The 27,221-nt window shown below is 35.0% G+C and overlaps 1 protein-coding gene across 5 annotated transcripts in view; it reads left to right on the top strand.

Moving 5' to 3' along the window:
* CDH18 (cadherin 18) overlaps window positions 1–27,221 on the top strand; it is a 1,032,515-nt gene that overhangs the window by 773,446 nt on the left and 231,848 nt on the right. For all 5 annotated transcript variants that reach the window (XM_067730423.1, XM_067730424.1, XM_067730422.1 and 2 more), the window contains one exon: window positions 19,971–20,090. In XM_067730423.1, the coding sequence (XP_067586524.1) occupies window positions 19,971–20,090 (120 nt within the window). The remainder of the gene's footprint in view (window positions 1–19,970; window positions 20,091–27,221) is intronic.

Genomic DNA, 27,221 nt, shown 5'->3' with positions numbered 1-27,221 from the left:
ATCTGAAAGAGACCCACACACAGGTAAAAGTGATTACTTCTACAAAGAGGTTTGCAGGTTTATTTGGTATGAGAGAAGTACATTCTTCTTTATTAAAATAATATATACATGTTATTTATAAAATGATAATGAAAAGTAAAATGCAGATTTGTGAAAATAGACATTAATAATATTTACATTTAAAACTATACCAGTTCCCAATACTAATAATAGCTAACAATAGTGTGATAGGTGACAACAAAATTTTCCCAACCGAAGGTGACTGATAAGATCATTGTTTTTACCATATACACATTAATGGAGTTTTGAATCATCCAGTCATTAAAAAAAAACTGTATCCTTTAATCTCTCCAATTCTTTCTGGAAAGAAAGAGAGAGAGAGTGAAGGCATTTAGTGTCCTAATAAATGTGATAGTGGGTAGTAATAAAACGGTAAATAAAACAAGGCCCCTAAATTTGAGCAGGCTGCAGACATGTAAACAGAAAATTTCAATATGGTGTTTGATATGCAAAAGAATAGAGGGCCCATACAGTTGGACTGGGAGCCCTGCTTGCAGACTAGAGAAGACATCCTCTGAATCTTATATAATGTATGGGGTTTTTTCAGTTAGACAAGGAGAAAAAAGTGCATTTTACATAGAGGACACATGATAAAAAACACTCCTCTCTCTTCCCTGTGGGGTTGTATAGTTCAGAGTGTGTATGTGCGTGTGTGCACGCACACCTGCTTGTGTGATTAAGGGGGCAGAAGCAGGATCATCATGCAAATGATGGATTCCCCATAGAGCTTTGCAAAATGTGATATGAGAATACAGAGGGGGCAAGAGAAGACAGCACCGGGGACCTCTTATGTGTGCACGATTTTATCAGATGACTGTTTCTTGTATATCCATTGCTAAGAAATGGTCGTGGAGCCCTCCAAGTAGTTGCTGGGTGTTATATTGCCAGTGAGGAAAGCATAATGTGGTAGTATATTTCTGTCAGTGAGCAATAGCAAGCAGACAAAGTCTGTGGCATTCTGGATGTTTTCAAAAAGAAAGATGCAAAATAAACTGAAGTGGTTTTTGATGCATGTTTTAAAATAAGATTATCTCTTAGATTTACATACGCCATGTAATTTCAGCTATTATCTAGGGAATCATATCCCCCTAGAAGAGTTTTGCAACCTTTCCACTATTGACATTTGGGACTGGATAATTCTTTGCTATGGGGCTATCCTGTGCATTGTAGGATGTTCAGCAGCATCCCTGGTCTCTCTACTCATTAGATTTCAATAGCATGCCTCCCACCGCTGCCATATCGTGATGTCTTCAGACATTGCCCAAAGATATCTGGAGGCCAAAATTGCTCTCAGTTGAGAATCACTGCCCTAAGAAACATGCAAAATAAAAGAATGAAAAGATTTCAAAATAGAGGGCTTCCCTGGTGGCACAGTGGTTGAGAGACCGCCTGCCGATACAAGGGACATGGGTTCGTGCCCCGTCCGGGAGGATCCCACATGCCGCGGAGCGGCTGGGCCCGTGAGCCATGGCCGCTGAGCCTGCGCGTCCGGAGCCTGTGCTCCGCAACGGGAGAGGCTACAATAGTGAGAGGCCCGCGTACCGCAAAAAAAAAAAAAGATTTCAAAATAGAAACATAAATGAGAGAAAAGATATTTGTTAAATTTCGAGTCACTTCCGAAGAGAATCCCATAGTGTTGAAATGCTCATGCCATATATTTTGTGACCAAAACCAATTCTATCTGCCCAGGTAAGCAATTTTCATGTTTAAGTATTAGTTACCATATTTAAATGGATACCATTATGAAAACAGTGAGGAAAACCATTGAATAAAGTTAGGATATTTGTGCTCACAGAAAGAAGAGTAACAGTGTGGCTACATGAGAGTCATCGTGGTGCTCGTTTAAATCTGCCTGTTTTTGTAGCACTGATTTAGAAAAGGACCATTTGAATTATGATGGATGTCTAGTAAGCTATTGGCTGTCACATTGCTTTTTTAAAAACTTATCTAAAAATGTGATTGCTTTCAACAAAGTGAAGATGTGGACAGAATGTGGACAGAATGACATTATAATATTCTGGAGGGCAAATGTAACCTGATAGGACTGTGAAGAGACTGGTACATATTTTATCAATACACACTTAACATTTTTTTGTTTTCTTTTTTTCTCTGATATGTGGTTTATTATCATTCCAATCTTGATGACTTTACCACCTCCTACCGATTATTCTATAGAAGTACTTCTTTAATTTGATTTTCTGTAATTTTATTAAAAGTCTGTGTTTTTCAAAGAGGGCATTAACCATGAGATGAAATTATTCCCTTTTTGGAGTCAGTGTTCGGGTGCATGTGTGGCTTTTTGAAAATGAAGATAGAATGAATAAAATCTTATTTGTAAATAGCATTGCCATTCTCAGATGGAAAGGGAACAATTGTCTTAAGACCTTTAGTGGTATTATAATAATATATATTATTATCATTAAAAAAGCTAGCAAAGGTTTATTTTTAATTGTGTGTATTGGTAAATCTCTTTTTTAAAAAATAATAGTTTTGTCTCTTCTATTTGTGTGTAAGTATACCCACAGTTCTTCAATTCTAGTACTGCTTTTGCCTGGAATCAGAAGTACAAATTTAAATTTGGTTGCATTTCAATCACCTTAAATTTTCAAAAAATTGCTTTATATATGGAAATTGTTTCAAAGAAAACCATGCCAGATCACAGTCTAATTTGCTTGAAAATAAATTTCACATCTTCTTTGTTTTTCATGGAAACATATTTATAAGGAAATATATAAATCTCTACCTATTCTCTTCTATATGTTAATAAAATATACCAATAATTAAACATTATTTAAAATCATTTTTTAAATTGTAAGAGATTATAGGAATAATGGTTTTCAATTAATTGGAGAGAGAACAGAATATACTTTATGAAAATTATGAATATATAATTTATGAACTCTAATTTCAGTGGAGTACTAAAACTGAATTTGGCATATAAGGAGAAGATACAAAGTTTTACTCTATGACCCTTAAATTCTGCAAGGTTCTTTGTCTTTGGAGATGTATTAAAACATCCCCAATCTTTTTCATGTTTTCTTTGTTCCCTTCCAAGCTCTAAACCCCAGACCTGTTTCCATTTGCAGCTGTGTTCTTTGTTGCAAAGCAGCAAGAAGAGACACCAGCTGTGCTTATTTTATTGTGCTGCTTGTTGGGGAACTAATTTAATTCTTCCCAAACATCTTGGGAGCTTCACCTGGATATCTTCCAGGATTCTAGTAGCCATTTTATAATTATTACCCTGGGGCATAACTTCAAAATGAGATAATTTCAGTAAAGTGAAGCTGACACTGCAATTCTACATGGTAGATTAGAGTGCATATGAAGAATCATATAGAGCAAGTGGTGAATCATACATTGGACAAAATTTTCTAAGATTCATAAGTTTTTTCTTCTTAACTTCCTTCTCGTAACTTTTCTTCTGTATCAGTTAGCTTTTGTTTTGTAACAAACCAAGCCACAATTTACTGGCTCAAAATATCATTCATTGTACATGGACCATCAGAAAGAGAAATTAAGAAAACAATCCTGTTTACAATAGCATCAAAAAGAATAAAATACTTACGAATAAATTTAACAGAGGAGGTGAAAGATCTGTACACTGAAAACTATAAGACACTGAGGAAAGAAATTGAAGGAGACCAAATAAATGGAAAGATAGTCTGTGTTCATGGATTGGAAGAATATTGTTGAGATGTCCATACTACCTAAGGTAATCTACAGATTTAATACAATCCCTATGAAAATCACAATGGTGTCTTCCACATAAATAGAACAAACAATCCTAAAATTTGTATGGATCCTCAAAAGACCCCAAGGAGCCACAGCAATCATGAGAAAGAATAAAGCTGGAGGTATCACACTTCCTGATTTCAAACTATATTATAAAGCTGTAGTGATCAAAACAGTACAGTACTGGCATAAAAACGGACATAGATCAATGGATCAGAATAAAGAGCCCAGAAGTACCCTTGTATATATGGTTAATGAATTGATGACAAAAGAACTAAGAATATATAGTGAGGAAAGTATAGTCTCTTCGATAAATGGGGTAGGGAAAACTGGATAGCTACATGTGAAAGAATTAATCTGGATCCCTTTCTTACACCATACACAAAAATCAACTCAAAATGGATCAAAGGCTTGTTGAATGTAACACTTGCAACTGTAGAACTCCTAGAGGAAAACATAGTGGGTAAACTCCTTGACATCAATCTTAGCAATGACTTTTTAAGTTTGACACCAAAAGCAGAAATAAACAAGTGGAACTTTCGAAAGTCTCTACACAGCAAAGGAAACCATCAACAAAAAGAAAAGACAACTCATGAAATGGGGGAAATACTTCACATTCATTCTTAGGGCAGCATTTCAAGAGAGTGAGAGCAGAAGCTTCAAGGGTTTTTGAAGAGAAGGCTCAGAAGTTCTACTACTCTACTTTTGCTGTATTCTATTACTGTACATCACTTGACACAATGTTCTGTAAATATTTATTGAATGATAATATGTTAGCCCTTTCCACCTACACTTATGTTTGGAAGAAAGAGTTTGTAAAAATACAGCCTCTTAATTTTTTGAACATCATTGTTTGGATATCTGGTAAAAAAAGTTTTATTGCTCTATGGAGTAATGATTCTCTTTATTTTCTTGTAAATAACTACATTTGTTTTTTTCAAGAAGGACCACAAAACCAATTTATTTTCTCACTTTTATTCAATGATTGATACGATCTACCAGATTGCATTTTATGCTACTTCAGATTCCTTAGTTTCTCCATTTTACTTTTTATGAAAGTATACTAGATTTGGAATTCCCCAATAAAACTGGTCAATTCATAATAGAAAGTACTTCACTGGAATAGATAAATTATTTCACCATAAGTTGGGCCCAATTTACAAAAATTAAATCTCCACACTATGTTATTTTTTTTGTTTTTGGCCACACCATGGGACTTGCAGGATCTTAGTTCCCTGACCAGGGATTGAACCCAGGCCCTCTGCAGTGAAAGTGCAGAGTCCTAACAACTGGACTGCCAGGGAATTCCCAAATCTTCATGTAATGTTTTAAAAAATATATTCAAAAATGATTTTCACGTATATGCTCCTCAGTGTAGGAAATGTGAATACAAAGAAAACCAATCAGTTTTGGCAATTCTAGATACAACTTATGTTTAAGTAAATGTAAAAAATATATAATGGGTGAAATTTTCATAATGGCTAAAGGAACATTCTGGTGTATAAATTAGCCTTGGAAATTAATACTTCTCTTCATGGAGATGCTGTCTTTTTTAAAAAAAAATACAACAAAAAATTTTTACTACAACTGACCTTAGGGCATCCTGGGCTTATTACAGTGGTCCCCAATCTTTTTGGCACCAGGATTGGTTTCGTGAAAGACAATTTTTCCATGGACCGGGGTGGGGGGTGGGGTTTGGGGAGGTGGGGGGATGGTTCACATGGTAATGTGAGACACGGTTCAGGCAGTAATGCAAGCAGAAGCAGTTGGCAGCGATGTAGAGCAGCAGATGAAGCTTCATTCTCTCGCCCACCGCTCACCTCCTGCTGTGTGGCCTGGTTCCTAACCTGTCCATGTTCTGGGGGTTGAGGACCCCCAGCTTATATTTTATTGCTCACTACTTTATATTATACATTAATTTGAGCTTATCTGATATTTTACTGATTTGTACATCCTTCACATTTTTAAATTATTTTATTTCTGTGTCATATGCACCTAACAAAGTATCACAAATGTAATAGTCAATAAATAAATAGACTCTATATGGAATAAAGACAAAATATACTTTTTATAGAGGTGAAGAGCTAGTATTCCATGTGATTTTTTTCTGTATACTTATCACATAAATGTAGAGATATAAAATTTTCTTATTAAAATCATTCTTAATATTTACAAAAATTTACTGATATTTTATATAAATTTATCCTAATTATGGCCACTTTTGTTGTTTTCTCCTTCTCCTCTCCTTTCCTCTCCTCTCCTCTCCTCTCCTCTTCTTTCCTTTCTTCTTTCTTTCCTTTCTGGGGAAATAGACCAAACCAAAAATCTCATATTAGACACTTGCCATTACTTAATTATCACTGATAATATTAATTAGTCTATGTTATTACCCCTATATTTAAATAAAGGCTCATAAATTGAAATTGCTGTGAAATATTATAAAATGAAAAATATGGAAATTCCCTGGTGGTCCAGCGCTTAGGACTCTGCACTTTTACTGCCGAGGGCCTGGGTTCAGTCCCTGGTCGGGGAACTAAGATCCCGCTAGCTATGCCAAAACAAAATGAAACAAAAAAAGCCTTGAGGCAGTATTTCTGTTACTAAGCCTCTCTGAGTCTAGAATCACTGTCCTAAAATGAAGCAGCTATACATTCCCATCATTATATTAAAATATATATATACATATTTTTAAGTGTGAAATCATTGTATTAGAGCACATACTCCTGAAATTTCATTCTAAAAACTCATGTGCAATAAATTCAACCCCACTTTTTTGGGTAGTTTTTGCCATTTTCTAGGAGTCAGGTATAGAGTGAAGGCATAGCAATCAGGTGTGGGGTGAATATTCTGTGTTCAAGTATACCGAGAAGGCTCAGCATGAGGTATAGGGAAAAGGCCCAGCAAAGAGGACTAGAGTGAATACACAGTGCCCAGCAATCAGGTATAGAGTGAACATACAGAGATCAAGACTAGAGGAAGTCATCATGACCATGTGTAGAATGAAGACACAGTGATTAAGTATAAAGTAAAAACACTGCAGTCAGGTATAGCAAGAAGGTATAGTGATGAGGTGTGACAGAAGGCAAAGTGATCAGGTAGAGAGAAATGGCACAGTGAGAAAGAGGAATGTCTGTGCCATCGTAGATTCCTGCTGCCATCTACCAGATGTCTTTATTTCCTCTGTTTTTCAGGGCTCAGTCCTTGAGTTTCATAATTGCCTGCCGTCTGTCTTAATTGAGAGTCCTCTTGAGGTCCGTTAAGTTTCTCTCTGCTAAATTTCATTTCCCACCTTAGTAAATGGAGAATATTTTCTTGCTCCCATACACTGGTAAGGAGAAAACTGTGAAGGTCAATCTAGATCTTTTATGCTTTCACATGTTAAGTGACCCCCTTATTATTAAACATTTTATGGTCTTTATGATGCTGAGGTATGTTCTCTTTATATCTACTTTGTTCAGAGTTTTTTAAGATAAGGGAGTGTTGAATTTTGTTAAACACTTTTCTGCTATTCATGTGACTTTTATTCTTCAAATTGTTAATATGTTGTATCACATTGACTGATTTGCAAATATTAAACCATCCTTGCGCTCTTGGGATAAATCCCACTTGATCATGGTGTATGACCCTTTTAATGTATTGTTGAATTTGGTTTGCTAACATTTTGTTGAGGATTTTTACACCCATGTTCATCAGTGATATTGTCCTATATTTGTGTGTGTGGGGGGGGAGCAGTGCTGTGTGTGGGTGTGTGTGATTTTCCTCTCTGGTTTTAGTATCAGGGTGATGTTGACCTAGTGGAATGAGGAGTTCAGAAGCATATTTTCCTCTTCAATTTTTTGGAATAGTTTGAGAACTATATACATTAATTCCTCTTTAAATGTTTGGTAGAATTCACCTGTGAAGCTATCTGGTCCTGGAATTTTGTTTGTTAGGTATTTTTTTGATTACTGATTCAATGTTGTTACTAGTGATCGGTCTGTTCATATTTTGTACTTTTCTTGATTCAGTCTTGGAAGGTTGTATATTTCTAGGAATTCATCTGTTTTTTCCAGGTTGTCCAATTTGTTGGCTTATAATTGTTTGTAATAATCTCTTATGATGCTTTATATTTCTGTGGTGTTGGTTGTAACTTCCCTTCCATTTCTGATTTTATTTATTTGAGCATGTTCTTTTTTTATCTTCATGGGTCTGGCTAAAGATTTATCAATTTTCTTTATCTTTTCAAAGAACCATCTCTTAGTTTCCTTGAATTTTCTGTTGTTTTTCTAGTCCATATTTCATTTGATTCTGCTCTGAGCTTTGGGCTTTGTTTTTCTTCTTTTTCTAGTTCCCTTAGGTGTAAGGTTAGATTGTTTATTTGAGATTTTTCTTGTTTCCTGAGATAGGTCTTTATCACTACAAACTTCCCTCTTTGAACTGTTTTTGCCGTGTCCCATAGATTTTAGAACATGTTTTTCCATTTTAATTTCCCTGGCTGTTTGTGAGGCCCAGCCATGACTTCTGGAGACATGTTAGTAGGCAGGGCTTGTCCCCAGGCCTAGAAGTGTAATTGCAACTGCTGCGAGAGTGGTGATGCACTGGGCTGGCCCCAACACGTCTGGCTGTGAGGCACCGCCACAACTGCTGGTGTGCTAGGCTGGACCTCAGAGAGGGAGCTGCTTTAGAAAGACTCTGGTGGTGGCTGGAGACATGCACTGGATGAGGTAGGGTGGGAACTGCTTTGGAGGGGTGCTGACGCCAGTCCTCAGGGGAACACCAGGGCAGGGCACATGGTGTTAACTAGGTTAATGCAGAGTGACAGAAATGGTGCCCACCAGTGCTGGGCCAGCTAGGTGAAAGGAGAGTAAAAAAGAAAAAAAAAATGGCATCCACCAACACTTCTGTCCCTGGAGAAAGTTTCACCTGCTCCCTGCTCCTTCAGTCCGTGTCCTAAAATTAGTCAATGAATCTCCTTCTCACATGACCCAGGCACATTTTAAGCTGCTGCCTCTGCACTAGAACTTGGGGTGAGTAAGTTTGTATGTAAGGTCTTCGTTAGCGATGTATCAGTTTCCTCTGGCTCTCCTAGACGTAAGCCCCACTGATTTTCAAATCCAAACATTATGGGAGCTCGTCTTCTCCATGCAGGTTTCCTAGGCTGGGTAGCACAGTGTGGGGCTCAGGCCTCAGGGAGGCCTCTGCAGTTGTGATACCCTTCCCACTTGTGGATTGTCACACCAGGGGTATGGGTTTCACAAGACTGCATCTCTGCCCCTCCTATAGTCTCCATGTGGCCTTTTCTTAAATCCTTAGTTGTAGAAATTCTGTTCTGTTGGTCTTCAGGTTGTTCTCAGAGATAGTTGTTCTATATGTGGTTGTAGTTTTAGTGTGTCCGTGGGAGAAGGTGAGCTGAGGATTTTCATCCTTTGCTATCTTGAACTGGACTTGGAGTTATCTACTATTAAATTTCAGCTAATCAATCCTAATCTGACTTTGCCATTGACTTTCTTCATGGAAGAAAATTAGTATTGAATTTTTGGTAGTACACTGAACAATTGTTGACAAAGGAATCATACAAGCCATGGTTCCATTTAACTAAGGCCGTCACAATGGAATGTTTCCCCAGTCTCACTGATGTGTTCATTAGTGTAAGTCTAACTAAATGATCTCAGTAAATCTTCCACTGCTGTATCACACTGAAGTGCCATGAAATATTGGGGAAATTGTGTTCCTCCTGAAGGGGGCACTGCTTTGGAAGTTTATCACAGCATGGCATGTATATATGGCAAGGAAGAAGCAAACAGAAAAATAAGAACATGTGACGGCTTTTGTTTTACCCAACTGTTTGTGGTAAGTTGTTATCAGCAACAGAAAGAAACTCAACTAGAAGAATCTAAGTGCACATCAGTAAACAATACGGAATATCATGTAGCTGTGAAAATTATATTTACCAAGATGGCATGGACATTTCCATGCCATGTTCTGTTATTACAGAAAAAGCTGCGTAGAGTTCAGTTTAGTATGTACATGACTACAAGACAGACCTTTGAATGAGTGGAGAGAGTTATGAAAAGACATGTAAGACACTGCTATGATTGCTTTTCTTAAGGGAAATGAGACAGGAGGTATATTTTTCTTACTAAGATCATGTTTGACTTCTTTAATTTAAAATATTCTGTAAGATAAATACAATTAACAAAAAGAGATTGCTTTGAGTAGGAGTATTTCTGTATTGTCCTCTCAGCAAAGAGATGTAAGACCACCAGTCTTGGGATTGCTTTGTAACTAAATTTACACTCTGTGTGATTAAAGAAGCTACTGACAAAGTCACGGAAACCTTGGTGATTCCAAGCAACATTTCATAAACCTCTTCCACCAGGTTTAATTTTCAGCCTTAAAAACATATATATATATATATACATATATACATATATGTGTATATATTCACACATACACAAAATGACACTTATATACATTTTATAATAAAATTATGTATAATTATATATATATATATACATATACATATATACAATAATAATAATATAACCAGCCTAGTGAGGCAATAAAACTCTGTGGTCTATACTTTGATTTACCTGACTGAGTGCTTTGCAAACACCTGTATGTACAGAACCAAAGTAGCACGCATGTGATATATTTATGTTTGTATATTTTAAATAATCTAGATCATATGTTTAAATAATTTGAGCTCAGGAATTAGTTTTGGTATACATCAAGAGAGAAAACAGGAAGAAACATTGTATATAGATGAGCCAAAGAGCAAGAACTATAATTATAAAATATTTTATGTAACTGTATCATAAAGACCATTTTCCCCAAACATCGTGTAGTATTTTCAATTCAAAAGAGTCATTTTCAACAAAGTTCCACAGCAACATTGTAGAGGGTGGCAGTTCAGTAGACAGTGCCCCTGAGGGAGGATAACTTGATGCAAAGTAACACTAGCCCAACCATAGTTTGCAGTGTGAGTGAGAAATCAACTTTTATTGTTTAATGCCTCTGAAATGTAGGGATTGTTACTGCAACATAATTTAACCCACTCTTTCTGATATTTCTCCCCTTGGCACCTCAGAGAGGATATTCCAAAAGTAGTTTGAAATACATAAGTATTTCAAAAATAAATCATAATAACAAGATAGGGTGCCAACAGTGGATAAATCCAGAGATTCCAAAAATTCCAGAGCATTGAAAACACTAAAAATTAATGAATGGGGTAAAAGAGACAGATCAAATTTACAGGCCTAAACACTAAAGGTGAAAACTGTTCTGCCCCCAAATCCGCTGTAAATACAAAAAAACAGAGGAAGTCACTTGGGCAACTTATTAAAGATTTCAAAGCAAGGCAGAATTTTTTCAACCTATTCTGTACATACAAAGAAAATGTGTTTTTATTATACCCTTAAAGCCTTTGATTTTGGTTTGGTTTGGTTTGGTTTGATTTTCCTAAGGATGGCTCACATAGGGCTATTGGGACATAAGGATGAAGCAGAAAATAGCTTCCAGTAAACCAGAAAACTCACATAAGAGGGGAACAAAAAAGAATCAAAGAGCTCTTACCAGTAGGTGAATATCACAAAGTCCTTGCTTCTGATGCAAACGACTCCTCCCTCTGGGGACACAAGAGTCCTTGATCTGCCTGGCAATGTATGAACCCATTCTGCCACACTTATTAAGATGTAGCACTCCAACTTAACAGGGGAAACATCAAATCCATTTTTTAAATTTCTATTTAAAATTTTATGTTTTCTGCTTTATTGAGGTATAATTGACAAATAGGAATTGCATATATGTAAGGTGTACAACTTGATGTTTTGATGTATGTGTACATCGTCAAGTGATCACTATGGTCAAGCTTATTAACATATCTATCACCTCACGTAGTTACCATTTTCTTTTTTCCTTCCTTTTTTTAATGTGTGTGTGTATGTAGTGAGAAGACTTAAGATCTACCCTCTTAGCAAATTTCAAGTATGCAATACAGTATTGTTTACCATAGTCACTTTGCAGTACATTAAATCTACAAAACTCATTCATCTTGCATAAGTGAAACTTTATATCCTTTTCCAACATCTCCTCATTTTCTCTCTCTCTGCCCTACCCCTGGCAGCCACCATTGTATTCTCTGTTTTAGGAGTTCGAATATTTTAGAGTCCACATATAAGTAAGATAATGCAGTATTTGTCTTTCTGTGTCTCGCTTATTTTCCTTAGTATAATGCCCTCCAGGTTCACCCATGTTGTTGCAAATGACAGGATTTCCTTCTTATTTTAAGGCTGAAATATAGCTGTATCTGTATCACATTTTCCTTATCTATTCATCTCTCCGTGGACATTTAGGTGTTTCTAATGACCTCAAATATATAACTGAAAAAGTATCAAAGATGAAAAGGTGATGAATTATATATGTTTCCTCAGAAATCATTACAGGCACAACATCTGCTGCCTAAAATCAATGTAGCAAGAGATAGGGATTTAAACATTTTATCTATAATAATAAAAGTAATGCTACCATAATTAAAATTAATAAGTAATTAAAATTGCATGGTGGGGGAGAGATATTGGGAGGTAATGTAGATGCAGTGCATTCTTCATCTTTAATTAGATCAATGACAATTTTCAATTGTGATACAATCAGAAAATTTTAAATTAAAATGAAAGAACAAACATTAGGGCAAAGAAAATATTGCTACTTTTAATAGTAGATCTGGTAGGAGTAGGTATGGGACTAAGAAATAAAGAGGATTTTAATTTTATATCTGTATTGTTACATTTTATTTTTGGTTACTGTAAAATATGGAAACTGTGCTATTAAAATATTTAAAAATCAAATTTTCAGCTAACTGGTGAAAAAGAAATTGAAATTATTGTATTTCCTCAATGATTGATATTCATGACTGAATGTCAGTTGTTTATGTGAGTGGATATGTACACATATATATACATAAATATGTATATATAATATATAGTATATACTTTATAATCTTGTATTAAACACTTCTGAAAAATTATTGCAACTTTTGTGAGCAAAGAAGGACAAAATATTTCTGTCCCTGGTATTCTGTTTGTTAGTAATTGTTTCATAGTTTATTGGTTTTGATTTTATTTCTGCTTTTGTTTTTATCATTGAATGAAAATTCAGTTTAAATAATAGTGCGCTATTCAGAAAAATGCTGAACTTGTTAATAACTTATTTTTTAAATGGAATACTTTGTAAAGCATGAGCATTGAGGCAACTTATAGATACAAATTATAATTTTTGATAAGAAATTGATATAAAATCAGCAATTATGCAGTGCACTTGATTATCACACATGCTAAACTAGGGAATACTTTAAGAAGTATTGAATTACTATTCCTCTATATCTGTAAATAGATTGATAGATAGAGTATATATATGTATGAATTTTCCTCCACGTTAAAAACATTCTCCCCGAAATTCTCATTTTAAAATTTTGCATAAAATAGACAGCTCTCCAAATGATATATTTGTCACATTCCAATATGTTAAGTAATTTCAAGTTATTGAATGTAAAGAACACCCAGATTCTCATTTGAAAGTAGTAACTATATTAGAGTCAAGTTCAGAACCTAATCTTTATATTTGGTAAAGTATAGTCATTATCCAGAAAAGATATGAAGGATACTTGGGGAGAGACTTGTTAATACCTTCTGTATGCATTGGAGCTTAATCAGGAAAATCAAATCCACCGTCATGTAGTTCAATAGAAGGAACTGAGTCTGTGGAACAAGTTACAAAAATGGTAGGAGAAATGAAAAGCCAAATGGTGAACTGTGAGGCAACCACTGAAGGAATTGAGCATCCTTATGGCTGGGAGGGTGGTGTTACCTGACCCCTGGAGCTGGGTTTTAGTGGACAGACTTGGGAAACACTAATCAATGTCAATGACAGGTGCTAGATTCCTACAAACATCAGAACAGGGTAGGAAAGTAATGTGAGGACAACATGCAAGTGGATTTAGAAGATATGTAAGACTGGTGGGGATATGATAGTCAAGTCACTTTTTACTGCAACCATTTACTCTGTACAGAAATCAAGAGAATTGTGAGCATTCTATAAGGCTACAGAAGAGTACATCACTGTTGTCGGTACTTGGAGATTTCTTCCCCCTAAGTATTTTATATACAGACTCTGCTGACAAAATATATTTACTGACTTGGCCTTTGGCTATGGTGTGTATGTGGGGTGAAATATAATGCTACCTCTCTACAAGTAGATGCATCTGGACAGGCATTACATACCACCAAGGAAACAGACAAGAACAAGGCAGAAGATCTTGTAACTATTAACACTCAACAGATCATGACTGAATGTTGCAATGGCGTAGATGCGAAAGAATGTCACAGCAAAACAGAGAGGACCAGCTTGAATTCTGCCTTCTCAAATTGTTAACTATATAACCTTTATGTACCTCAATGCTCCCATCTGTAAAATGGCATTGGGTGTAATTTTCTCAATGGATTTATCTTATTATTAAATTAAATGACATATAGCAGAGGGATCCCACATTACTGGCACTAAATACATAATTTTTCCTTAATTTTTTCATTTATGGTATATGATAAGAAGTTTACTTGAGTAATGTCAAATCTCACATTTGGTAGTTCCATAAAAAGGATCTAATTGAAAGAACACAGAAACTAACAATAGCTGTGATTGAAAATATACAATTAAAATAGTGAATTCTGCTCTGTTACCCAGATGATTCATAAGTGTACTTGCAGAGGATTTTTTTAATCCAGTGACTCTTGTGTGAGTACTCAAGGCTTTATAAAATTACACCATGACTGGAATACTGCGCTATTTCTCTGTTGGTGAAATTACAGTCCTCCTGTGAGGAATGAAATTTAAGTTGTACCTTGATGACTATTACTTTTTCACAGTCCCTGGAAAAATCTTCTGGGAATTAAGCCCTAAGAGATTCCTTCAGAGAGGTACTCTCAGCCTTCATAAATCTCCAGCTTATTTTTACTTAGAGTTCTTGCTCAATGTTAATTCACTTGAGTTTTTTTTTTTTTTTTTTTTAGAAGATGTTGCAGGTAGGAGTTTATTAATGAATTTATTTATGGCTGTGTTAGGTCTTCGTTTCTGTGCGAGGGCTTTCTCTAGTTGTGGCAAGTGGGGGCCACTCTTCATCGTGGTACGCAGGCCTCTCACCGTCGTGGCCTCTCTTGTTGTGGAGCACTGGCTCCAGACGCGTGGGCTCAGTAATTGTGGCTCACGGGCCTAGTTGCTCCGCGGCACGTGGGATCCTCCCAGACCAGGGCTCGAACCCGTGTCCCCTGCATTAGCAGGCAGATTCTCAACCACTGCGCCACCAGGGAAGCCCCCACTTGAGATTTTAACAGAGCTGTGAACCCTGACAAGTCATGCATAATGATTTGCAATCTCAGAGAATATTTGTTTGGTATTAAAATGCCTTATTAAATATTTCAAATTGATCTTTGGAGACTTTCGGGAAAGTCCCCTCTGTTTCTCATTGATATGTAATGTTACAAAATGTGCGCTGTTTTAAAACAGTAGTACAAAAAGAAACCACATGGAAAGACTGACACAGGGCAGTCCCAAAAGGAAACAAGACACGTTTTATTGTACAAAAGAGATCTTGAAAGCTTTTGTATGTACTTGAATCTTTTCATATTTGTTTCAAACATCAGCTGAGAGGCTCTAAACCCTAGCATGGGATTAGCTAAGTGTGCACCGTAGGAAATATTTAACGTGAAAATATTGTACAGTAAATAGCCGATGAAACTTTAAGATGCAATGTTTCTGTGGTTATTGTTTTTAATGAAAACAGTTGTAAAAATTAAAAACGCTTATATAGCGCTTTTTAAAGTTTTCTTTGATTGGAAGCCAGTTATATAGGGAAGGGACTGTTGGTTTAATATCTACTGACCAAATCCATATAATAATTTCCAGAGAAAATTAGATTCTTATTTTAATATTCTAATGGAATCATGGACTTTTAGGTATCTTTACGTATTTTTCTTTGGAAATCTAGCACTGTAGAGGATAACAATTTTCTCTTTTCTATTATGTACACAGTTAGGGCCCATAGCATGAATAAAGGAATTGAATTGTCCAATGTGGGATACTTTTCTCAGACATAGATATATCCATACCAATAATTTCTTTTTCACTTAAACTTTTAACCAGGAATAAAAAAGTCTTTATTAAAATGACCAATGTAATTAATTAATTTACTTAGAATGCTAATAGGTGGATCACTAGTAATGCCTAATATTCAGAAAAAAATCAAATACCATTAATTCCTACCTAATTTAATTTTATCTACTTGTGAGATTAACTTTTGATTTTATCTCCTTTTTGATGTTCTGGCATCAAATAGTCTAGGATATTATCAATCATTTTTTTCTTGGCTTGTAACTTCAGACTCTTGTCCAGAGTCAAAGAACAACCATAAATTCTGAGAGTAAATGTCACTTCCTTCCACTGCAGCCATAGCACAATGTATCAGTTTGCTAGGGCTGCTTGCACCAAAGGACCACAAACTGGGTAGCTTAACACAAGTTTATTGTATCACTGTTCCTGAAGCTAGATGCCTGAGGTCAAGGTATCAGCAGGGCCATGTTCCGTCTTCAAGCACTGGGGAAGCATCTGCTCCAGCCCTCTCATCCAGCTTCTAGTGCTTTGCTGGCAGTCTTTGACTTACCTTGGCTTGTGCAGGTATCACCTTGATCTCTGCCTTCATCTTCACATAATGTACTTCCTGTGTGTGTGTGTGTGTGTGTGTGTGTGTGTGTGTGTGTGTGTGTCTCCCTCTAAATTTCCTGTTTTTATAAGAACACCAGTCATGTTAGGGTAGGGGCCCAAACTACTGCAGTGTGACTTCGTCTTAATTAATTACATCTATAATGACCCTATTTCCTAATAAAATCACCTCTTAAAGAACTGGAGTTCAGAAATTCAACATATGAACTTTGAGGGAAAACAGTCCAACTCATAACACACATCCTAAGGCATTTTATGTTTTTATTATTTATATATTTCTAATTAAAAAAAAAAACCTTTTTTTCCTTAATGTAAAAGAACTTCCAAAAGCACCAATGGTTCTTAAAATGTTCCCATCAAACCTTCAAATAAACAGGAAAATAAAATAAGTATAATGTTTTCCTTTTGGTTTAGAACTCCTTGGTAGCGAATCTTTGAACAATTTATTTTCCACCCCTGCTATTTAACTCACTCCTGCTGTATTCTGGGGCAGGTTGATTTTTGGTTGAGTTGGGCTGTGCATATACCTATGCTCCCTTCAACCAGCAATCTGTTTACTCAAAGTGGCAGACTGATTCCTTCAGAGGCCACCAAATACGATAGAGGTAATTTACTGTTCTTTGCTTTACATACAATTATAATTGCCCACTACCCTTGAGACCAATGGTACAGAGGTGTCTGTGATTGATAATGACCATACTTTTTGACCACAGTAGATAGAGAGTTAGTATATTTTCTTTCTCTCCTCTGGGACTCTTTTCTGCTCTGCCCACTTCTTTTCGGTACTTTAAACCATCACTTAGTCAACAACACCATACTACTTTTATTTCTTTTCTTCCTCCTTTTCTCCTTTTTCTTTATTTCATTTGTCACTCCACTCATGCATTGCAGCTTTCACTTAACAAGCCTGGGCTTTTAAAGACAGCTCAAGCCAAGCAGAGCACTCTTTCTTTCCTGTAATGGTCCGGCCTGTCACATTAAATGATGTGTGATCTTGCACTATTTGCCTTTCCCAGTTTTCTTCATGGAATGGTTGCTGTGGGGCTACAGTTTAGACATTAAAATTATTTAGACCTAAATCACTATTGTAAGGCCACAGAAAGTTTTAAAACCTGAGCATTTTACAACTGTGGTTTCTTAAAAGATGGCCATTATTTTACTGATTTCTATCTATACTTTTTTTTTTTTTTTTTGAATCCTAGTAACTCTTGTATGCCCGGTATGATCAGCATTTTTCCTATAAGATCAAAGATTTGACTGGTATAATTTTATAACATTTTAACCATAGTATGGGCTTCTTTACACATTTTAGAGTCTGATGTGGGTACCTACTACAGATTTTAGTTTCTTCAATGAGGTACCAAATGAAAATGCCTCCCTCCTAAACCAACATTTTTGGGTAAATATCTACCTACTGGTATTCTCTGAACAAGCTGGAGAGATGAATATGGGTATGGAACAGGTGTTGAGACGTCACAGAAGAAGTCTTTAATGTTCTATAGTAATTATTATACTTAGTCATGGAAGAGGTAGTCTACATGTGACTAGCTCTGGAAAGTTTATCAAGCCAGATATCATAGTGCTATAATGAGAAAAATTATGGTACACATCCAAGCCCAAATAAGGCTGTCTAAAAATGGACTAACAGTGAAGCAAGAAGATATACATTTTAAACTTTAAAATTTGAGGTCATCATAGATTCACATGCATTCATGAGAAACGATATAGATTTCTTGTACCCTTTACCCAATTTTACCCCTTGCTAACATCCTGCAAAATATCCAATATAAAACAATATCATAACCAGGCTATTGAAATTATTTACCAATTTTATTTAGATTTCCCTAGTTTTACTTGTGAGTGTATGTATGTGTTTAGTTCGCACATATCCATAATCAAAACACTGAACAATTCCAGCACCCTCATTATCTCTCATGTTGCCCTTTTATGACCAAACCCACCCCTTTCCACTCCTTCTTTCCCAGACTCTGGCAACTACTAATCTGTCATCCAATTCTAAAATTGCATCACTTCAAGAATGTTAAATAAGTGGAATCATACAGTATATAGCCTTTGAGGATTGTCTTTTCCCCTCCTGGGTATGATTCCCTGAAGATTTATCCAAGTTAGTGCCTATATTAATATTCTGTTCATTTTTATTGCTAAGTAGTATTCCATAGTAATACTGTACCATGGTTTGTTTAACCATTTTCCCGTTGAAGGATATCTGGGCTTCTTCTAGTTTGGTGCTACTAAGAATAATGTTGCTGTGAATATTTGTAAATAGGCTTTTATGTGAACGTATATTTTTATTATTTTAGCATAAATGCCCAAGAGTACAATTTGCTGGATTGTATGGTACATGTATGTTTGTTTATTTAAGAATTTTCTAAACTTACATTTCCACCAGCAGTGTATGAGAGGCCTAATATTCTGCCAGAATTTGGTGTCACCATTATGTTTTATTATCCACAATTAGAAATTTCTCTTAGGTATCACACAGTCCTTTTCTTCTGAGTGTGCATAATTACTAGTTATATTTTTGCTTAGCATCTCAATGTAAAAATACTATTTAGAGGCCAAAATCATGGCATTTTATTAAAAATCTTTATACAGTCATCCCTCAGTATCTGCAGGCAATTGGTTCCAGGACCCCCATGGACACCAGAACCTGCAGATACTCAAGTCCCGTAGCTGGCCCTCCATATCCATATCCGTGGGCTCCATTATCCAGAAATTCAACCACAGCAGATCATAACATAGTACACAATCAACAGTTGGCCGCATTTGTGGATGTGGAACCATATATATGGAGGGCCAACTGTACATTTATGTTCTACTAATAAGGATTGTCAAATGAACTTGGCATACTAAGTCTATTAACTTTTCTAGGATCCTTTGAAGGTACAGAAAAAGTTTTGCTTAAAGTTGTGTCTGAATTCCAACAGAGAAGTAAACACTTTGTAGTTAAGTAGATATTAGACCCTTAGTAGGTGTGTCAGACCTAAATCATAGACTTAACTACTAAAATTAAAAACTGAAATTTGTCAGTACCCCCAGCATTTTTCAATAGTCAACTGTACACTCTCAAAATACTTTTGATTTTTATCCCCAGTTAACACCTATTTGATTCTTGAGCATTGACCCAACCCGACGCTGATTATGTGAGGGTTAAAAGAGACCCTTTATAATGGTATCAGCATATAAAGAATCACATTAAACTATCTTAAACCAAACACTCCATTCTGGGCTCTCATTTAGGACAGTTAGTGGCACGGAAAGAAAGCAGGGACCGTGTTTGAGAGATAAATCTAAGAAATACAAGAAATTATCACTCTCCATAAGTATTTCAGCATTACCTTTTTCTGTGTACAAATTAATCATGTGTTTAATGCCATCACACACTAAAATTTGTTTTCCTGAATGCACAGGTACCTCTGTTCTACAGGTGACAGCCACTGATGCAGATGACCCTACCTATGGAAACAGTGCTCGGGTGGTTTACAGCATTCTCCAGGGACAGCCCTACTTCTCTGTAGACCCTAAAACAGGTTAGTGTTTTTAAGGATAATTTGTGTGCAGATGCATGCTACAATAAAAGAAAGCAATATTTTCATGTCTATGTACTCTTCTACATCAGACATTGTTATTTTAGCACATTAAAAAATGCCCTCACTTTTTGTAAAACAATGTGATTGAATAATTGAAGATAAATTAACAGCTCTCCTTAATATATGATTATCCATCATTTATATCCATACCAGTAAAATGCTTCTTATATTTGCATATTTCTGTGACATTTAAATAAATGCTGTCTATTTAAAACAGAGGTTACATAATGCTTCAGCCCTCAAGTATTGTGTTACGTAAAACAAATTAACTGAGAATAAAGCCAAACACATACAAGCATTTGTTAAGGAAAAATGTGAATTCTGCTTCACCTCTTCTCTTTTCTGTAGCCAAAATAATCATATCATATTATATTATATTATGTGATGCCAAAATGAAAATGAAAGATACTCAAAAATTCATTTTAGGGCTATGTTATAGCAGCATAGTCTAAAAACCACAAAAACTCATGGCCTTATTGACAAACAATTTGTAAATAGAAACTCAGCTAAAGCTAAATATAAACGCATTTTTAATGTAGCTAAATGTTCAGTATGAAGTGTTTCAAGTTTAATAAACAGTTTCAAGAACGTACATAATCAGGAGACACAGATGGAACAGAGAGAGGTCCAGGATATTCCTGCAGGTTCCTGGGTCCTTTCTGGTCATGTGAGATGAATTCTGAATCAAGTTAACATGTGAGATCTTCAAGTAAAGGGCACTGCCACATAACTAACACAGAAGAGTCATATTTGGTCATAAATATCCCCTTATCCTCATATTGTTACATAGCTTACAACAATTTTTCAGGGAACCCTGCTCAGTAAGTCTACAGATTACAGTTTATTAACCATTGTCTCAGGCAGTGAGGTTGCTAGGAGGATTGTCATTTTCATGTTTACAAGAAGGTGCCTTCTCTCTTTCCCTGGTGCAATCCAACACAAAGTACACTGGGCAGGAAGAGATCTCAGACATACTGCTTAACACCTTAAATTTCTATAATTTAAGAAGAAAAGAATGAAAAAGGTGTATAGATATAGATATGTAAATGAAGAATATACACATATATATCCACATATTATATGCATTACAATTATAAAATTAATTATAATATTTAATTAAGTGAAATAAAAAATAAGAATTGGGAGATAATAAAAATAAATAACATAATGTGACCTAAAGTGAATATGAGATATATAAGTTCTTGTAGTACTAAGCTATTGCTGAATAGTTAGAATAAAATTGTTTATTAACCAAATAATCAAAATTCTGGGACAAAAATTATATATATCTCTCTATATATGTATATATATACATATATACATGTATGTATATGCATATACATATATATATACATATATATGTACATGCATGTTGTTCTGGTAGGAGACTTTTAAATTAATTGAAAATATTTTTTATTGAGGTGTATTTGACATATAACACTGTAAATTTAAGGGGTACAAAATGTTGATTTAATGCACTTACATATTGTAATATGGTAGCCATTGTAGTGATAGAAAATCTTAAGCCAAATCATTATTTGACAATAGCATTGCTCATTTTGTGGTACTTTCCCAATAACCATGGTTCTTTTATATAAGAAAGATGTGTATTTCTCACTTTAAATATGCATCTTCCTGAAGGAAAGAAATGAGGAGACCATTCCAGTTACCTTGTTTTATGATTGCACAAAGACATGTTCATGCATGCACACACATGCACACATACCTCGATTTACTCAACTGTCCTTATAGAAAGCCAAATTTCTATTTATACATAAATATTATATTTACTTAATAGAACATGGCTAGGGTATAGACATCTTATATGGATTTTAAAACTCTCCACACACTTCTTGATCTTCTTTAATACCAAATACCAAATTCTGTGTGTTAGTGTATGTTTGAGTTATCTGTCTGAGTGTTTGCATGTGTTGGTGTGAGCACATGCACACATGTGTGTGTGTGTGCATGCATATTTACTTTGGACAAAGAAAGCAGGCCACTGAGGACAAGACTTGACTAGTGTTAGACTCTGCTGTAGCTTGTGTTTTAGTGAAGCAAATACATCAAACACAATATTCAAATAAAAATTGCATTTGGTTGTACATATTTATTATGGGTTAATTAAGTACTTCAGGAAACAAAAATAATTATCTTAAATATAAATAGGCTGCTATTCAGGTACTGCTCTATTGAAATGATCTTTGCTCCTACAATTTTTTCTTCCTTTCTTTAAGCAAAATGATTTATTGAATGAAGTGTATGCCTCCATGTTGATATGTTTTAATTTCAATATTGTATTGTCTGAAGCATCATGGGAGTCTACGGATATATGCTCTACTACAAAGATTGTTTAAATATGCAAATCTCTTAGCCTGCTGTCTGTAGAAAGTGCTAAGAGTGATTAGAAAACAAAATGCTGAGTATTCTCTTCAAAGCTAAGTCTTTTTTGGTAATTTAAGCTTAAAAGACCTCTTACAATGCAATTAAACATCCTTAGAACTAATGAATTTAGTGAAAATTGTGCCTTAAATAACTGGAATAAAATACAAACATACTTAGAACTAAGGAATCAGTTGCTATAGATGAGATGTTATATAATAAATGTTGGGATAGTAGTTACTTAAAAATGTACATTTTAATAGTAATACTTTAATTCTATCCTTTCATTTAACATGACTATATGATAACATTTCCAATTAGTACTTTCGATGAAGACAAATTATAATAAATCAGAACTTTTGTGCCCAAATAGAGTTGTGAGTGATTATGGTTAAGATCAGGACTTTGGATTGCCTTGTTTCCATCATGTTAAAAGGTACATCTTGGTACTTAACCTAATTTTCCAATGACAAGCTGCCAATGAGGCCTTGCTTCCTATTATATTAACTATGTATGAATTACTATATCCAGAGAAAATAATTTTGTGGTTCTTGAGTCACTATACTATACACAATTTGTTTAATAAGGTATGTATTGTTTTCTACTGGAATCCCATTAATCAATATGATGAAACATAAATCTTGTGAATAATTTATTGTTTCAAATAAGTTTTGTTGCAGAAACTATTTCATGATGTTTGCTTAATGTATAACAACAAAAGAGGAATACCCATTAATGAGTGATTTAACATTAACTACTATTTGAAAGATACAGAAGGCTATGAAAAAATAACTGAGATGACAATGAATTGTAAAAGACATGTAATATTTCCAGCCAGACTCATGTAGAAATCGTGTTAATATAGGCTTTATGAGGATAATTCTACTTAAATATATTCATTTTAATTCAGCAAGAAAACACTTTTAGAGTTATTGTATGGAGGAACCATTTTAATGTTTATGAAAACTACTGACCCTAAGCAAGTTATTTTGAGGAAGGCAGCTGAGTAAGAAAGCCATATGAAGTGGTCAGAGAACTGAAGTGAAGAGAAATCTGAGCTTATGGTTGTTTATTAACACAACTCAAATCTCAATCGTACTCCAGTTAATACACTGTCAACTGCTTTAAAAATAAATTTATGTGTACAAGAACTCTTTGTTTCTTTAGAAACTACAAAATTTAGGTCAGGAGGTGATAATAGAAGCTTGATGATTGAGTTGCTATAAAATAACTACTTCCCTTGACTTAGGTCGAAGACAAAACCAGAAACCTACCATGTTTCTTTCCAGGGTCTTAGAATGGAGGATTCACAAAAGGCAGGTATGAGGTTTTTAAATGAGAATGCATATCTTTTAATGGTCGTGGTATTTATAGCCACTTGATGATTTTCTCCACTAGCTGTTTTATAGTCCACAACTTATGAAATACTTCTTGTTATTTTAGCTGGTACATATATGTTAAAGTATGCCTGTACCTATTTCACACGGAAATGTGTTGAATCTTCTTTATGGTCAATTCAGGAAACATGAAAACCTGGATTAAAACCTGATGTCAGGGAAAACAAGGGTATGCAGGTTTACAAAATCCTATTTATTCTTTATTTACAACTGTTTACAGTGCTAGCAGAGGTGAATACCAGCTCTTTTGACCATAATTAATATGAAACATAAATCAGTGAAAGTCAATGTTGGATTCTGTATAAATGGCACTAATAGTGGTTTTCTGCCACACACCTAATAAAGACTACTGACACATTTATGCAGTTTAATATAGATGCACTTATATTTTAAATTGTGAATCATTTTTCATATAATCTTTATTAATTTTTACTTATTTAAAATGAATATTTAATTAGAAAATATAGTAGCTTAAAACATTTCTGTTGATAAATCCTACATTTAATTTTCAGATACATAAGAATAGTAAGACTAGAAAGGCTACCTTTTAATTATATATTGATACAAAGAACATACCAGATTGTTTTCAACACTTCTAGTTCACTTTAGTACTTGAATGTTTCTGTGACATGATGTTAAAAAAGGGTAGACATTGGTTTCAAATCTCTTGTCTGTCAAACCTTTCTGCATTAATGACATGCATTCCACAGGGAACAGGGCAGTTGACCTCAAATCAAATGCACTACACCTAGTGATGCCTATTGGTTCTAAAGGCACAAATAATATTACTACTTATTTTTAAAAGGCATTATTGTAAATATAATAAAGAAATACTTATTTGTCCTTCCTATGAAAACAAATATTTAGTCATGTTATAGTTTAATTAGTATAGTGAAGTAATTCATATTTATTATTTTTCTAAAATACCAAGGGTTATTCCAAAATGACTTGGGAATACTTCATAGTCAAATCTTAGGATGTACTTAGTACCATAGTAAATTTATCAAGCTACTTAAATTTTATGTTCTAGTTTCCTTGTATGTATATTTATAATGAAAATGTCGATTCCAGTGAGGAGGGTAATGCAATGCTGTTACTTTATCCAGTCACTGGAAAAACATAGGTACTCAGTAAGGTTCTCTCATTTTGCTATCTTTCCTTTAACATTGACAAGAATTTCCAAAATTACTATATAGTTCACCATGATGAGTTTGAAAGAGTCCATCTAAAGTAGAAAAAAAAAATTTCATTTGGAAGAATTTTTTAGTCCAAATAACCAAACAAAATTTTAAAAAATGAGTTCCACTATTAAATCTTATGTAAATTCCTTTTCTGAAATTTCAAAGAAAGTTGTCTTTATAAATATTTTTTTCTTGCTTATTGTAATTTTTTTATTTAGTTTTTTTTTTTTTTTTTGCGGTACGCGGGCCTCTCACTGCCGTGGCCTCTCCCACTGCAGAGCACAGGTTCCAGACGCACAGGCCCAGCGGCCATGGCTCACGGGCCCAGCCGCTCTGTGGCACGTGGGATCCTCCCGTACCAGGGCAATAACCTGTGTCCCCTGCATTGGCAGGTGGACTCTCAACCACTGCACCACCAGGGAAGCCTTTATTTAGTTTTAAAATTGCCTTTTTTATCACTTTTAATTCTCCACTGAAATGATTAATCTAGTCTTTTTCTTTTTAACATCTTTCTTGGAGTATAACTGATTTACAATGTTGTTAGTTTCTGCTGTGAATCTGCTATGTGTATACATATATCCCCATATCCGTTCCCTGTTGATCCTCCTTCCCACCTTCCCTATCCTACCCCACTAAGTGGTCACAAAGCACCGAACTGACATCCCTGTGATATGCAGCTGCTTCCCACTAGCGATTTTACATTTTTTGGTGCATATATGTCAATGCTACTCTCTCACTTCGGCCCAGCTTACCCTTCCCCCTCCCCATATCCTCAAGTCCAGTCTCTATGTCTGCATCTTTATACCTGTCCTGCCCCTAGGTTCATCAGAAGCATTTTTTTTTTTAGATTCTTATATATGTGTTAGCATACAGTATTTGTTTCTCTCTTTCTGACTTACTTTACTCTGTATGACAGACTCTAGGTCCATCTACCTTACTACAAATAACTCAATTTCATTTCTTTTTATGGCTGAGTAATATTCCATTGTATACATGTGCCTCATCTTCTTTATCCATTCATCTGTCGATGGACACTTAGGTTGCTTCCATGTCCCAAATATTGTAAATAGTGTTGCAGTGAATATCGTGGTACATATTTCTTTTTGAATTATGGTTTTCTCCGGGTATATGCCCAGTAGTGGGATTGCTGGGTCATATGGTAGTTCTGTTTTTAGTTTTTTAAGGGACCTCCATACTGTTCTCCATAGTGGCTATATCAATTTACATTCCCACCAACAGTGCAAGAGGGTTTCCTTATCTCCACATCCTCTCCAGCTTTTATTGTTTGTAGATTTTTTGATGATGGCCATTCTAACCAGTGTGAGAAGATACCTTATTGTGGTTTTGATTTGCATTTCACTAATGATTAGTGATGTTGAGCATCCATTCATGTGTTTGTTGGCAATGTGTATATCTTCTTTGGAGAAATGTCTATTTAGGTCTTCTGCCCATGTTTGGATTGGGTTGTTTGATTTTTTTGATATTGAGCTGCATGAGCTGCTTGTATATTTTGGAGATTAATCCTTTGTCAGTTGCTTCATTTGCAAATATTTTCTCTCATTCTGAGGTTTGTCTTTTCATCTTGTTTATGGTTTCCTTGGCTGTGCAAAAGTTTTAAAGTTTCATTAGGTCCCATTTGTTTATTTTTGTTTTTATATCCTTTTCTCTAGGAGGTGGGTCAAAAAAGATCTTGCTGTGATTTATGTCATAGAGTGTTCTGCCTAAGTTTTCCTCTAAGAGTTTGATAGTTTCTGGCCTTACATTTAGGTCTTTAATCCATTTTGAGTTTATTTTTGTGTATGGTGTTAAGGAGTGTTCTAACTTCATTATTTTACATGTAACTGTCCAATTTTCCCAGCACTACTTATTGAAGAGGCTGTCTTTTCTCCACTGTATATTCTTGCCTCCTTTATCAAAGATAAGGTGACCATATATGCGTGGGTTTACCTCTGGGCTTTCTATCCTGTTCCATTGATCTGTATTTCTGTTTTGGTGCCAGAACCATACTCTGTTGATTACTGTAGCTTTGTAGTATAGTCTGAAGTCAGGGAGCCTGATTCTTCCAGCTCAGTTTTTCTTTCTCATAATTGCTTTGGCTATTCAGGGTCTTT

This window comes from Pseudorca crassidens, chromosome 3, assembly GCF_039906515.1.
Source record: "Pseudorca crassidens isolate mPseCra1 chromosome 3, mPseCra1.hap1, whole genome shotgun sequence".
NCBI classification, from domain to species: Eukaryota; Metazoa; Chordata; class Mammalia; order Artiodactyla; family Delphinidae; genus Pseudorca; species Pseudorca crassidens.
Note: the sequence above shows the minus strand (reverse complement) of the source record. Positions and strands in the feature narration are given on the sequence as shown.